The sequence below is a fragment of the Vulpes lagopus genome, chromosome 1 (genome assembly GCF_018345385.1).
Source record: "Vulpes lagopus strain Blue_001 chromosome 1, ASM1834538v1, whole genome shotgun sequence".
In the NCBI taxonomy this organism is placed as follows: domain Eukaryota; kingdom Metazoa; phylum Chordata; class Mammalia; order Carnivora; family Canidae; genus Vulpes; species Vulpes lagopus.
Genome location: NC_054824.1, coordinates 73,463,774 through 73,478,872, shown reverse-complemented (window position 1 = coordinate 73,478,872; position 15,099 = coordinate 73,463,774). Strand labels below are relative to the sequence as shown.

General features: G+C 53.8%; 1 protein-coding gene across 1 annotated transcript; it reads left to right on the top strand.

Moving 5' to 3' along the window:
* Positions 1-2,384: 2,384 nt before the first annotated feature.
* LOC121486922 (basic salivary proline-rich protein 3-like) lies at positions 2,385-14,038 on the top strand. The gene is made up of 5 exons (XM_041748370.1): positions 2,385-2,602; positions 2,946-3,142; positions 10,924-11,241; positions 12,843-12,910; positions 13,916-14,038. The coding sequence occupies exons 1-5, from the start codon at positions 2,385-2,387 to the stop codon at positions 14,036-14,038; spliced, it is 924 nt and encodes a 307-aa protein (XP_041604304.1).
* Positions 14,039-15,099: the final 1,061 nt, after the last annotated feature.

Below are 15,099 nucleotides of genomic sequence, written 5' to 3'. Positions count from 1 at the left end.
GCCGGAGGGGCCCTCAGAGGACTTCAGTGGAACCAATGCGTCGGAGCCGGAGGCCCAGAATTCCTAAGAAATCCAGTCTCAAAAAAAAGAAAAGAAAAAAAAAAAGGAATCCAGTCTCGCGCCGATGCAGTTCCCAGTCCATCATACATCAGGCGTGCGAGGGCGCGGGGCTGCCAAAGCCATCGGCGTGGCTCCGTCCCTCAGTCCTTTATGCACAGAAGTGACGACAATGTCTCTTTTCTCAACCAAAGGCCTTACACAAGGCTAAAAAAAAAAAAAAGTTTTAGCCCATGATAGCATGTCATCCAGGTGTTCGTTTTTTATTTGAACTTAAGAAGCTTTTCGGCCTAAAGAAAGCAATTTCTGTGTTAGAGAATTCTGGATGTATTTAAATAAATAAAATATACTGAATTTGGATTAAAAATATTTTTTTTCTTTCTTTTGCAAACATACCCTGCCATTTGTTAGTAGAAACAAGAGCTAGTGTTGGGAGCTGGAAGCTGCTGGAGGGCCTGCTTTGCCGGGCCCCCTCGCACGGCCCCCGGGAGCTGGGAAGTCCGGGCTGGAGGCTGCACGGGAGGCACCGACGCCGTAAACTGACGGGCCAAGTGCGGAAAGACACCCTGGAGCCACCTCCCTAGAGGCCCGAAGGCAACCGGAGGCTGGTGCAGCAGAGACCCTGTGCTGTGCCGGCAAATGCCCTTGCCCTTCCCGTTAACCGCGGCCCGCAGGGCCTCCGAGGGGACCAAGCGCGCCCGGAGCGGGGATGCCCTTCCCAGGACGTGGGGTCACGGGGCGGCACGCTGGCTCCTCGGGTCCTGGGGAAGCGCGGGGTCCGCCCGGCGGCCAGCGCCACGGTCAGGCCGGTCAGGCCGCGACGTGTACGCATGTGGCCTTCATGAGCGCGTCCCGTCGAGGCTTCGTGTTTGTGCACGTGTGGGTTCGCGCCTCGAGCGTCCAGCAGGGACAGACCACGTGCTGCAACCAAGTGTTTCGGGCAAACTTTGAGTCGCTGCTTTCGAGGCGTTCCGTGTCCTTCGTATTTGGAAGGAACGTTCTGGGGAAAGGAGTGGGCAGGAGCACGTGGGGGTGGCCGGCCAGGTCGGGCGGGGTGGGGGGGTCCCTTCCCCTTTGGGGCACCTTCCTGGGGGAGGCCAGGTCGGAGAGCATCCCCTGTCCCAAGGCTCGCCTCCCCCAGGCCCCGAACCCCAGTCTCGGCCTCCTGGGAGCACCCCCATTAACTCCCCGCCGTCTGCCGGCGCATCCTCTTTGCCTCCCGACCCCAAGCAGCCCGTCCCCCTCTGGCCCCTAGCGCACTGCCTGCGCCCCAAGCTCCCTGCCCCCTGCTCCGTGAGCCCCGGCCCATCTGCAACCCCCACGCACATCCGCTGTGGCCGAGGTCAGGCCCTGGATGCCCCCACCCTCAGGCTGCCCGCAGGGACCCCCGCTCAGCACCTGCCCCCCCGTTCTGGAGATGGTGCCGTCTCCTGGAGGCCTGCTCCCCCGAGCCCAGGCCCGTCTCGGGCTCCCTGCCTCCCGCGTTGGGGTCTGTCCATGTGCCACTGCCCTGAGCCATCCCCAGGTCACCGTCACCCCCCACGGCCACATGTCCCCACGCTGGCTACGCATCGGAAGGAGGCGGGGGATCCTACAATATCCTACTGAAACTGGGCTCCATCATGCAGCAGCTCTGAGCCGGGATTTCTGGGAATGGGGCCCAGACCCTTCTCCTGAAAACTCTTGGTTGATTTGGGCGGGAGTGAAGGGGAGAGAGCCACTGTCCCCTTCCAGACTCCGTCCTCGTGATGTCCTGTCTCTCCGGCTCCTGCCCCCCGCCCCCCTCGCAGCCCCTGCACGGTGAGCCCAGGGATCGTGCTCTTCCCTGCTGAGACCCTAAGGGCCTCTTGCCCTGTCCCTGCCACGGTCCGGCCTCGTGGACCTGCTGTCCCGTGTCTCCAGCCTGGCCCAGCCTGCTGCCTCTGCCCGTTTCCCTTTCCCGCTGGGCCTCCAGACCCCCACGGGGAGGACCCCTTCCTGGAGCTTCTGGTGGCCTCTCCCAGCACCCTGTGCCCACCACGCACTGCGGGCCGTGTCCCGTCACTGCCGCCTCCCCAGGGCGGGGATGACGTAGCTCAGTGGGGCCTCGGCCAGAGCAGGTGCTTGGGAAATGTTTGTTGAATGAATGAACGAATGGAGGGCAGTGGCCCAGGTGGAGGCTACGAGGGGGGCGCTGAGCCCCTGCGGGGTGTCAGGGGCACCCACCTTCCCAGGGCTAGAGGCTCGGTTTTGTACTCCGTGGCCTCCAGGGCCTTGTATGAGCACAGACAGGGCTTCTGCGTCCTCAGCTCTGGCCTGGGGGCTGAGAGCCATTGGGCAGGGGCGCCATGCGGCTCGGGGCAGCGACAGAGACCACCTGGGAACCCCCGGGGACTTCAGACGGGAGCGGCCCTGTGGCAGGGGACGACGTGGGCGCCGAAGCCCGGACCCTCGACTGTCCCCAAGGCCTGCCGGGGGTGCACGCGGTGGCCTCTGCGCGCCTGCCCCCGAGAGCCCCGTGTCCAGGCCGGTGGCCCACGCGAGACCTTAGAATAGCGCTGGGAAGGTATTTGTAGGTCCCAGTCCTGAGGCGGCTGGAGCCCGCGGCCCCCGGGACGCAGCATTGTTCCAGCGCAGCTTGCCGGTGCTCCAGGCAGCTGGTCTGGGGCTTCAGGGCGTGAAAATAGACAAAGTGGGGGAAGCTGGGCTCCAGCCACGGGGCACCCCCCGCCCCGCAGCATCTGAATGCTGAGCCCGCGAGAAGGTTTGATGAGAGCCCGGGCGCCTGGAGAGTCCAATCGCAGCTGTGCTGGGAGGGCTTTGGGGCAAGGGCTGGGCCAAGGGCGCGGCACCCATCTTCTGGGTCAGAGGCAGGGCCAGTCGCGGCCTCTAACAGCCCGAGGCCCCAGACAGCGCACCGAGGGCTCCTTTGGGTCCGCCTCTACCCCCGAGGCCTCTGCGGCCTTGCCAGCGCCCGGACGCTACCACCGTGGAGCCATCGCCTGCCTGGCCCCTTCTACGAAGCAGCAGCATCAGTCTGAGTTTACACCTGCTCGCAGCTGGCGGTGCACCGGGGCCCCGGCCCCCAACCCTGGCACCGGGCCGTGTGAGGCTCTGCACAGGCCGCCCTCTCGGGCTCCCGGAGGGCCGTGGGATGCACGGGCGACGGCCGGCAGGTGGGAGCCTCCCCGGGACTGGAAGCAGCTGCGGGGGCCCAGCGGGCTTCGGAGCGGCCGAGGAGGAGCTAGTGAGGCTGCGGCCCGCGGGCCTCCCTCACCCCCTCTGGGGTCTGCGGGGTGGGGTCCCCGGAACCACGAAGCAGGAGGAGCAGGGGCGTGAGATCCCGCGGCGCCGCGCTGCTCGGCACCTGGTGGCCGTCATTCATCCCCCGTGAGTCTTGCATTTGTAAGAACAAGAACAGTTTTACGTAAATGGGAAAACCCTGCACGAGACACACTATCTTTTAACTCGCCTTAAATCATCAGAAATCTGAGTCATTTTAACTACTGCGCCCAATTCCGCTGTACCAATGTGCCTTATTGATTGATTGATTGATATCCTTCGGATGGCAGTTTGCACTGGGTTTCATATCTTAATATGAAAGCTTAATCTTAAGCTTAATATGAAGCTTAAAAGTCCTTAAGCTTGCACTTGAGTCAAAATACCCCACACTTTAATTAATTAACAGAAATCAACCTTCATTTTGCCTTATTATTTCTATATAACGGCAGAAAAGTGGGAAACCGCAGAGATTACAGGAAGAGACCCTCTGGCCTGCATTTCCCAGGCAACTTCCCAGCTCCTTTAACTTTTAAAATGCAAGAAGCTCTGTACTATCTTTGTGATTCTTTTTTTTTTTAATGTTTTATTTATTTATTTGAGAGAGCAAGTCAGAGAGACAGAGAGAGAGCCCAGGGAGGGGAGGGGCACCGGGAGAGGGAGAAGCAGACGCCCCACTGAGCAGGGAGCCCGATGCGGGACTCAATGTCAGGACCCTGGGACCATGGCCTGAGCCGAAGGCAGATGCTTAACCACCTGAGCCACCCAGGCGCCCGGTCTTTGTATATCTAACCATAACAGAGCTGATGTGATGAAACACTAGACTTTATTTTAGGGCCTTATCTTACCTAGATGTCACACGTCGGAGCCATTCCAGCCACCAGAGGGGCAGAAAAGAGATGCTGCCCCCCCACCCCGGGCATACAGCTGAGGACTGGTGCCCCCACTTGCTGCTTGCAGCCCACCACCACAGCCTCCTAGCCTGGGCTGCAAGGACTTCACACCCCCTGCCAGGGCATGATTTGCAAATTGCTGCAAACCAAAGGCAATGATTTATGTGATTTTTTTTTTAAGTTGCAAACAGCTGGGTAACCCACAAAAAAGACTGTTTCATTAACTACTGTGAATAGCCAATGGCTCCTAACCTTTTCCAAACATAAGCCTTTTTAAAGTAAAAAAAAAAAAAAAATCCCTGAGTCCTGATAAGTACCTATTGAGCACCTAGTACACGCGGGTCTCCACCGAGATGCTAGGAGCACCGCGACAGCCACAGGGTCGTCACCCCGGAGCTGGCCCTCCTGCCACTGAGGATCGTGGCACAGCAGGGTCCCTTGTCGCACCACGGAGCAAGGAAAGCGCGTGACACCTGGTGTGAATTTACAGCTGCTTTGAAATGAACGTTTATCTGTCGTCGCGGTCGTGACTCTTGTGAACCACGGGTATTTGCAAGCACACAGCAGTACTCGTCAGAGACGACGCTGGACTCCTAAGTGGATTTGTGGACCCCCTTGCAATGACGTTGAGCCTTTCGCCCCTCGCCCTCCACGGCAGCCCCACGCCCTGGGCTCTAGACGGTCGTCCTGGATTTCTGGACACGTCATCCTCATTCTTGGAATCTGCCTCCCGTTTCAGCTCTTTTCAGGCCAGCTTCAAGCTGCACTTTTACCCCAATCTTTGGAATTCAGCGAACTTATGAGCTCTGCAAGCAAAAAATGGTGGAGTCTTCACAGAAAAGCCTCCGGACACCCATTAGGAGGTGATACAGGTGGGAGCCCCTCAATCCCCGGGGGACGTCGGCAAGAGGCGTTGGCAATGGGGCTTTGGGGACTAAAATTGTTTCCAATTTTGTCCTTACTGCTACCTACGGATTCTAAGAGGATCCCCCTGGGCGTGATGGTCTGTGGACGTCGCTTATAGGTAACACAGAGAAATAAGAGTAATTCTCGAAGAAAACATGCTCGAGGCAGCAGCACCATAGGCCACACAAGGTTGAGATTTAGGTTCCAGGGTCTTCTATGTGGGAAAACTGAAGTGCCCTACGGAGAGATGTGGCTTGCCCAAGTTTATAAGGAACTCGGTACTCGGGGCTTCCTGCCAAGGTTTTCTCTTAACTGTGTCACCTGCTTCAGAAGGATCGCTCCAGACATCAAGACCTGAGATTTCTCTGTCCCAGCGAAATTATTCATGAATGAATGAATTCAACGCTTATGCAGGTCTTCCCTGCTCTAAGCCGGGGACTGTGCTAGCAACTGGGGATGCAAAATGAATAGGATGGCATCTGGGTCTCAAAGGTCTTACATGCCAGTAAGGGGAACAAAAGATTAAGCAGGCAATTAGCATCCCCTCCGGCAATGGACCAGCAGAGGGGAACCAGGGGCTCGAGGAATGGCTGCTGCAGAAAGGACGTGGTTGCTGGTCGCGGGAAAAGGCACTGATGCTCTGCCCCAGAACCCTCACGTGGTGTCTGAGCAGGGTCTCAAGATTGACTAGGAATTAAGGGGAGGGGGGCAGGGCAGTGAGCTCCAGGCACTGGTGCAGCATGTTCAGGGACCCGAAGCAAAAGCAAGTGTGAGATACGAGTAGTTGGCAAACCACGGCAAGAGAACGAGTGCTCGGGAACATGCATGTAGCTAGAGGTCCACGGGGTCGGGCTGGGAGGATTCCGCGGGCCGGGCTAAAGGGGCTTGGATACTTTTTTATCCTGAGGTCCAGGGAAGCCATGGAGGGGCAATGGCGACCTATCAGATCTGTGGTTCAACAGATGGGCCTGCAGGTGTGGAAACTGAATTAGAGGGAACCAGAGGGGAGCAGGGCAAGCTGGCCAGGGAGCCCCGGAGCGGCCAGGCGGGGGCGCGGAGACAAGCAGGTGTAACCAATCGGATGTTAAGAGGAAGAGTCAAAGTGCCTCCGTGAATTGCTGGAAGGGCCTGTTGATGAGAGAAGCCCCATAATTTCTTGCCCGTGAAATGTAAAATCCTTTAATTAGGAAGACAGACCTACTGGTCCACCGAGAAACCTGGCACAGGAGAGTGTGTGAGCCGCCGGGCTGACGGGGCTCCGGCCACCTCTCTCGGCCTGTCCCTCTCCCTCAGGGTTTTGCATACCCACGTCATCAGTCCGGCCCCCAGAGCGCCCACTGGGAATCTTTAGTGGAGAAAACCAGTAATGAGGCTGCCACAGACGGAGGAGAGTTCCAGGTGCATACACGGAGGGCCGGGCAGACGTGCAAATGCTACGTGTGTATCTTATACGTGTACGGCCTACGGATAGATAGACTCCCCTCAAGGATACGTTTGTAGGACAACCCCTGAAGAATGAGTCACAGCAGTGCTCTGCCTCCCGTCCTGAAGAACCCCTATAGTGTCCTGGAGGACAAGCCTCAGGCTGAGTCCCTTGGATGTGGGGTGCAGAATGGAGGAGCCCGGCAGGCAGTTCCAGTTGAGCCAGAAAAAAAACAAATAATGTAGCAAGGTATCTACACATCAGGCCAGGTGTTTTTGAGATAGGGAACATATTGTAAACAAAGGATAAGAGCATGACAGAGCCGGAGCCAAGGATCCCTAAGGGCACCCACCTGTAGGCTGCGTCCAGCGGAGAGGGCAAGGCTTGGCCACAACTCGGTAGCGGGACTCGGAGGGCTGCGACCGACCAGCCTGCTGATGTCTACTCCCAGCGTATGGCCTGCCTGGCACATAAGGTCCTACACGTGGAGGCGTGAATAGGGAGGAATCACCTAATAGAGCAAATCCTCCGTCTTACAAGTTCCGTAAGGTCAAATACTGACGTTTGGCCTCCTGGAACTTGTGCAAGGGTCCTTGGAGGGGCGAACGCAGGTGTGAGTCCTGACGGGATGAAGCATACCGGACAGAGTCCCTTGGTGCTGAAGGGGGTCATCTGCAGGCTACTAGGGTCTCTTCTAAGCTTCTGGGGGCAACCCATCCAAGAAGAGCTAAAGGAATCCCAGGCCCCCTGAGTTTCTGGATCCTGTAAAGAAGATCCCCAGAAATGGACCCCCTTGGGCATCCGTCAGGGTCCTAGCGAGACAGCAAGGAAAGTGTACTGCAGCCTTCCCTGGAAGGAGGCACGTTGGGTCGGACGGTGGCTGCGAGGGAGCGAGCTACAGGAAGTAGGGGGTGTGCATGCGCGCGTGCTTGTGTGCAGGGGCACCCATGGGTGCTCACAGGGCTGACGCTCTATGATTAATGAATGCATTAAAAATAAGACTTCTGGGCAGCCCGGGTGGCTCAGCGCTTCAGCACCTGCCTTCCGCCCAGGGCGTGACCCTGGAGACCCGGGATCGAGTCCCACGTCAGGCTCCCTGCATGGAGCCTGCTTCTCCCTCTGCCTGTGTCTCTGCCCCTCTCTCTCTCTGTGTGTGTCTCTCATGAATAAATAAATAAGATCTTGAAAAAATAAAAAAAATAAGACTTCTATGTCTATTTGAGGCTGGATTTAAATTCCTTTCTTGAGATCTGTTAGAAAAGGTAGCCGTCACTTAATGGAGTTCCGCAGCACCCTCTCCGACCAACAAAAGAAGTAACATCTAATTAGCGACAGGTTTGGAGAACAGATGTTCCCGCCTATTAGAAATATAGGAAAATGCTAAAAACTGATCTGAATGGGAACCCAAAGAGCCGGAATATCACAATTGGGAGTTTGTTGCAGAGGATTTTTTTTTTTTTTTTTTTGCTTCTTTCTGGCTTGTTAGTTGAGTATGTGAGATGATAACCTTCAGATAAAGATACTCTGGTGGGAAAACAGTGTGGACTCATGAAAAGTTCCCAACAAATAAGTATGAATGGAGGAAATTAAGTTAGGGAAGGAGGGAGTCTGTACAGTATTTAAGACACACTTCATTTTGGTTGAAAGGGCACAGGCGGGAATGATTCAAGGAAGCTGCCTGCATTCACGAATTCATCATCCTTTGTTAAAAAGTCTATTTAATGAACTTTAACGTCTGCCATGTGCCCTCTACCGAGACGAGGGCTCTGGCCGTACAGCCAAACCTGTATGGTCATTGTTCTCGTGGAACTTCTTAGTCTGAAGAGGGAAGGAGAAACTCTAGGTGACTAAAACAGCAAATGCTATAAAAATAAACTCAACACAACAACAACAACAAAATAAAAATAAATAAAAATAAATAAACTCAACAGATGCAAGATGGAGTAACCGGAAAGGCCCACTTTGGCTTGGGTGTCCTCTTGGGGAAAGTCACATTTAAGCTGATACCTAAAAGGTGAGAAGAAAATAAATAAATAAATAAATAAATAAATAAATAAATAAATAAATAATAAAAAATAAAAGGTGAGAAGGATTCGATCCTGGGAAGAGCTTGGGGAAGGCCATGCAGGCAGAGGGAACAGCATCGGCAGCGACCTACAGCAGAGAAGAACTTGGCGTTGGGAGGAACCGAAGGGAAAGGACAGTGTGCCACAAGCATGGAGGAAGGAGGGACGGGAGATGGAAGAGAGAAGGAGGAGGAGGCAGGTGGTACAAGGCCTCGTAGGCAGCAGAACACGGCCTGGGTCACGTTCTGATGACACTGGAAAGTCACCCGTGTGTGTTACTCAGGGTAGAGGTGTCACGGGCTTCAGGCTTTTCAGCATCTGGCTGCTCTGTGAGGAACAAGCTGGAAGAGGCCAGAGCAGAGGGAGCGAGAACAGGGAGATGGTTGCAGTGGTTTGGAGCAGAGAAGACAAGGGAGGCGTCTGGGTATGAGTAGGCCAGGGTGATATTTTTAAAACTTAATTAATTTTTTAAAGATTTATTTATCTATTTATTTATTCATGATAGACAGAGAGAGAGAGAGAGAGAGAGAGAGAGGCAGAGACACAGGCAGAGGGAGAAGCAGGCTCCATGCAGGGATCCCGATGTGGGATTCGATCCCGGGTCTCCAGGATCACACCCTGGGCCAAAGGCAGGCGCCAAACCGCTGCACCACCCAGGGATCCCCCCAGGGAGATATTTTAAAGCCAGAACGGGCATGACATGCCGGACAGGGACAGGACAGATCGAAAGTGATCCCTGCACTTCAAGTTTGGGCAGGTGCTTCTTCATTTGTTCAAATCAAAGAGAAAAGTGACCTGATGGGGGTGCCCGAGTGGTTCAGTCAGTCTATCTTCGGCTCAGGTCATGATCCCAGGGTTCCAGGGATCATGCCCTGCATCCGGCTCCCTGCTTGGTGAGGAGTTGGCTTCTCCCTCTCCCTCTACCCCTGCCCCCCGCCTGTGTTCTCTTGCACGTGCTCTATCTCCCATAAATAAATAAATAAATAAATAAATAAATAAATAAATATCTTTAAAAAATAAAAGTGACATGCACATGCTCTGTCTCTTAAATAAATAAATAAATAAATATCTTAAAAAAATAAGTGACATGCACATGCTCTCTCTCCCATAAAAAATAAATAAATAAATAAATATCTTTAAAAAAGAAAAGTGACATGCACATGCTCTCTCTCCAGTAAATAAATAAATAAATAAATAAATAAATAGATAGATAAATAAATAGATAAATAAATAAATATCTTTAAAAAATATAAGTGACATGATGTAACTTTGGAGAAAATGAGGACTAGGACAGCTACCACAAGCGGTAATTGAGTAGTGCTAACTCCGCCCAACCCTGCAGCAGGTAGGAAACGGTTTCACAAGGCCTGAGTATTTCTCATTCATTCTAAGAAGCCGGGATTATGCTCCTGCCCTTCTGGTTGCTGGACTGGCAAAGTAAATAAAATTGAGCTCACAGCTCATGAAAATAAATCGTGCACTGAGTGGGTCATGATTAAATTAGGACGAGAAGGGTTGTTATTTTAAACTAGGGTTTTCCGCCTATCGGAAAATCTTGGGGGAAGGATCATCGCATGATGAAATCTGGTTGCCAAGTGATGGAAGAAGATACAATTAGCCAGACAAAGAACGTAAACTTCCACAATGGGAGCTTCAAACCAGAAAGAAAAGAATTATAACAGGAGTGGAAAATGGAAAGATGATCTCAGAGACCAAAACCTCCACAGAATTTGAATGCATGAGAGGAAAAGACCCCTCGTCAGCAGAACCTGGGTAAGAAAAGCCTCATGGGCCCAATCCAGGAGGAAAAGAGGAATCAGATGATACACCACCGTCTTGGGGTGAAAGGGAGGAAGGAGAGGACAGCGGGCACACTGGCAGATGGCTTCAGGGTGGCCGAGATGCTCACTCTGCCCCAGGAGGGGAGGGAAGGCTTTTGTCACCATGGTCCCTAAAGAAGCTGAAGGGCAGGGGCGCCCGGGTGGCTCGGTGGGTTAAGCGTCTGCCTTCAGCTCAGGTCATGACCCCGGGGTTCCGGATCGAGCCCCACATCAAGCAGGGAGCCTGCTTCTCCCTCTCCCTCTGCTGTTACCCCCCGCCCCCGGTTGTTCTCTCCCCCCCGCTCTGTCAAATAAATAAATATTTTTTAATTCTTTTAAAAGGAGCCAGAGAGCGTCTATGCTTCCTGTGCCCCTACCCCACCCTCACCCCCTCCTCCCTTCTGCCCTGCAGAGCCCTGTCCCCGGGGCTGGGCTTCCCTCCCTTTCCTTGGCTGAAGGGCCTCCCTCCTCTGCAACCGTCACGGCATCGTCAACAACAGTGACCAGCACGGACCCGTCAGGCTCAGGGGATGCACGGTTGCACGAGCGGCAGCACGACAAAGCAACCCACAGCCCGTCCGAGTCCCCATGTCGAAGGGCTCGCCTAGCAACGAATCGACATCGATTAGCCCAGAGAGGCTCGCCTCAGGGAGAGGACATGGAGCCAACTGACAGAAGTTCCTCCCCCGAGAGGCAGCCTGGACTACGGACAGAAGCCACGCCAGCCTCGGGAGCTGAGGAAGCCTCCCCGCCGCTGAGAGCAGGAAGCCAGGGACGCCAGCACCCTAACTACAAGGAAATGAATTCCACCAACCAGAGTGAGCTTGGAAGTGGATTCTTCCCCAGTCGAGCCTCCAGATGAGCACACGGCCCGGCTGACACTCCAAGTGCAGCCTTGCGAGACCTCGAACAGAAGATTTTATTTATTTATTCATGAGAGACACAGAGAGAGAGAGAGAGAGAGAGAGAGAGAGAGAGAGAGGCAGCTTTCTAGTATTTGATGGCTTGGCCAAGATATTCCAGTGGCGACACCAACAAGCAGGATTTTCAAATATTGGGTAAGGGGATATGTCGCTATTTAAAGAACGCACATAACTCCGCCAACCAGTACGTTTCAAATGATGGAGGTACAGTGTTAGGAAAAGATGCATTCACAGCGCAGGATAAAGGGATCGATTTTAATGTAAGAATGCAAAAAGTGCAAGGTGTTTGGGGGGCCCGGGCGGTTGAGCATCTGACTTGGTTTTGTCTCGGGTCGTGATCTCAGGGTCCTGGGATCAAGCCCCGCGTTGGGCTCCAAGCTCCCTTGAGGTCCTGTCTCCCTCTCCCTCTGCCCCTCCTGCTCGTGCGCGCTCTCTCTTTCTCTCTCTAAAATGAATAAATAAATCTTTAAACAAAAATACACAAAGTTGGGGATCCCTGGGTGGCTCAGCGGTTTAGCGCCTGCCTCCGGCCCAGGGCGTGATCCTGGAGTCCCGGGATCGAGTCCCACATCGGGATCCCTGCATGGAGCCTGCTTCTCCCTCTGCCTGTGTCTCTGCCTCTCCCTTTCTCTCTGTGTCTGTCATGAATAAATAAATAAGGTCCTTAAAAAAAAATCTTTAAAAAAAAATACACAAAGTTCATTTATCTGGTTTCAGATCTCGCATTATAAGGAGACTTTAAGAAACCACCACTCCTTGAGTTGAGATGTCAATGATAAAAGAACACCCAGCATTATCTAAGAAACCTATTAAAGGACTCCTTCCTTTTTTCTGCCTCATATATGGGTGAGACCAGATTTTCCCCGTACTTGTCAACCAAGCAGCATAGCGCAACCGGTTGGGTGCAGGAGCGGCTATGAGACTCCAGCTTCAATTCTTCAGCTAAACATTAAAGCAACTTGCAAGAATAGAAAATAGTGCCACACACACACAAAAAAAAATAAATAAAATAAATAAATAAAATAAATAAATAAAATAATAAAATAATAAATAAATAAATAAATATAAATAAATAAATATAAATAAAATAAAATAAATATAAATAAATAAAATAAAGTAAAATAAATATATAAAAATTAATTAATTAAAATAAATATAAATAAATAAAATAATTAATTAATTAATAAAATAAAATAAAACAAATAGAAAAAGAAAGAAAACAGTACCACACCTCTCAGTGAGCCACTGCGTAACGTGGAGACTACTAGCCGTGTCGGGGCCTGTGATCCTCTTCCCCTCCCCCACTGCCCCCCCTCGCCGCTCAGCTCCTGCACCCCTGCGAGCTCACGGACCCCAGCCTCTTCTCATGGCCCCAGCCGTTGTCATCCAGGCACCAGGCAGCCCGTCTGGGGTGCTCCCTGGGTCTGCCCTTACTCCGCCTTAGCTGGAGGGAAACAGGGCCGAGAACCCCAGCCTCCCTCCCTCTCCCCCTGCAGTGCCAGCGCTCGGTGCCACCAAGGCACAGGCATCCGGGTGCCTACCGGTTCACCCCACCCCACCCCGGGTTGGTCTTGCCACCGTGGCTCCGAGCGGCAGGGCACATGGACGGCAGGAGCGCGGTCACTGAAGCCAGGAGTTCAGTCCCCTGTGGCCCTTCCGCTCCCAGGACAGTCCCTCCACCTCCTTTGCCCCAGCATCCTAAGCTGTAAGTGGAGTCAAGTCCATACCTGATGCTTGGAGCTGTTACAAGATCTGCTAATAGAAGTTGAAGGAAATGCCTAGAAGAATACAAAGCAGGGGATCCCTGGGGGGCTCGGCGGTTTAGCACCACCTTCAGCCCAGGGCGTGACCCCGGGTGCTGGGTTCGAGTCCCACATCGGGCTCCCTGCATGGAGCCTGCTTCTCCCTCTGCCTGGGTCTCTGCCTCTCTCTCTCTGTCTGTGTCTCTCATGAATAAATAAATAAAATCTTATAAAAAAAGAAGACTATAAAGCAGGCTAGGTTTTAAACGTTTCATTTCTGACGCTTAAAGATTTAAGGATTTCTTTTCCTGTTCACAAAAGTCACAAATATATAGATTGTGATCATCTTGGGAAGCGCAGGAAAGAATAAACGAGAAATTATCCGTAAGCCCACCACCTGAGCGACCCCAGTCATCTTAATTTCTTTGCTTCTTTTTTGACCACTTTTTTCCACAGTTGATATCATGCTCGTGATTTTGAAACGCTGTTTTACGCTACTGCTTCCTGTTTCTATGCACCATACTATAAGCATTTCCCCACGTTATTAAAATATCTTCTCAAGCACAATATGTCATAGCCACATGATGAGGCCACGAACATTTTTGAGCATAAGGCTGCTTTGTGCATCTTGGATTACTTTTACAGGGTGAGGGCCCGGAAGTCGGTCACTGCTTCAAGCCTCTCGAGCTATTGCTCTCGCCCCCTCTTTCCTGGAGTCAGAAGCTGAAGCACAAACATCGAAGTGATTTGTCCTGTCACGTAGCTGACCCTCGCAGGCCCGGGACAGCGCAGGCCGGGCCCTCGGCTGCACGCCATGCTCCGCGCAGCCACCGCCGGCGCGACTGTGCCCGGGGCCCCCGCCCTTCCCAGGGGGTCACGGCGAGCGCGAGCCCGTGAGCAAGGGCTGCTGCACGCGGTGTGGACCCCGGGCCCACGGGCCACCACCCTGAGCCGCCGATGTCGCTCTGGCCTCAGCGTCCCCCAGGCCGGGCCTAACCTGCCCAGACGCCTCACTACCAGAACGAAAACAGAAACATTTTGGGTGTGATTTGCATAAAAAGAGCAAAGATAATCCGTTCACTCCAGCTCAGTGCAACGGTTGGCTTCGTCAGCCATAGAACCGGGGCCGCTAGACGGCAAGGCCGACGGGGTGACCGGGTGACGCCGCGGCCAGCGGTGGCAGGAGGGGCGGCCGGGTGGCCCTCAGCTCCAGGCGCTGCGAGGAGAGCCCCCGACCTGGCCCGGCGACAGGTGGTGGCCCAGCCACGGGGTGCCCCGTTACCTGTGCCCACGGCCGTGCTGGTGGCCGCTGCCCTGCGAGAACTGGGAGCTCCTTCGTTTTCCCAAGTGGCCGGGAGCTCAGGACACTGCGGGGCCGTAGTGAGGCCAGGACCCAGGGGACACGGCGGGCAGGCGGCTGTTTGGCGAATGCCCCCACACAGACCCAGGCTCCAGGGCCTCTGTGCCAGGGCAGGGACGAGTCCTGAAATCGGGGAAACGGGGCGCTGCTGCACCTGCGGCCGCGTCGGGCTCCCAGCACAGGAACAGAAGGAGAGGGCGGACCCCGCGGCCTTTCTGAGCCTGGAAGGACGCGTCCCCGCTGCTGGGAGATGCCCCACCGCCCTCCGAGGGGCACCGTGAGCTCAGGGAGGAGCCCGGCAGGAAGCCGGTGACCCACGTGAAGGGGTCTGCGTGGCGCAGAAACCGGCCAGCGGCACAGAACAAGCCACTCGCCATTTATATGATGAGAGCTCATATGTACAAAAGAGCGCACTTTTTTGCAAGAAAGCGTTCAATTAAAAAGATTAACCCCGAGGCATTAAAATGCGGGTCTTGGACTGGAGCATGGAAATAATCCCCTTTCACCCATGAAAAAGAGAAGCCCCCCGGGGGCCAGGTCGGGGAATGTCCGTGAACTGAGGAAAATCGTTAACTCAGTCCTCTGGGCCTAAAGGTCCAAAATTTCCAAATGAAAAGAAAGAAAAAATAAATAAATAAAAATTAAAAAAGA

Bases quoted from the DNA above. Each gene is read 5' to 3' on its own strand.
- LOC121486922 (XM_041748370.1), top strand. From the start codon at position 2,385: ATGCGGCTCGGGGCAGCGACAGAGACCACCTGGGAACCCCCGGGGACT. The intron at 3,143-10,923 runs GTGAGGCTCTGC...CGTCAACAACAG, and splicing joins CAACCCTGGCACCGGGCCGT to TGACCAGCACGGACCCGTCA. The intron at 11,242-12,842 runs GTGAGCTTGGAA...CTCCCCCTGCAG, and splicing joins AATGAATTCCACCAACCAGA to TGCCAGCGCTCGGTGCCACC.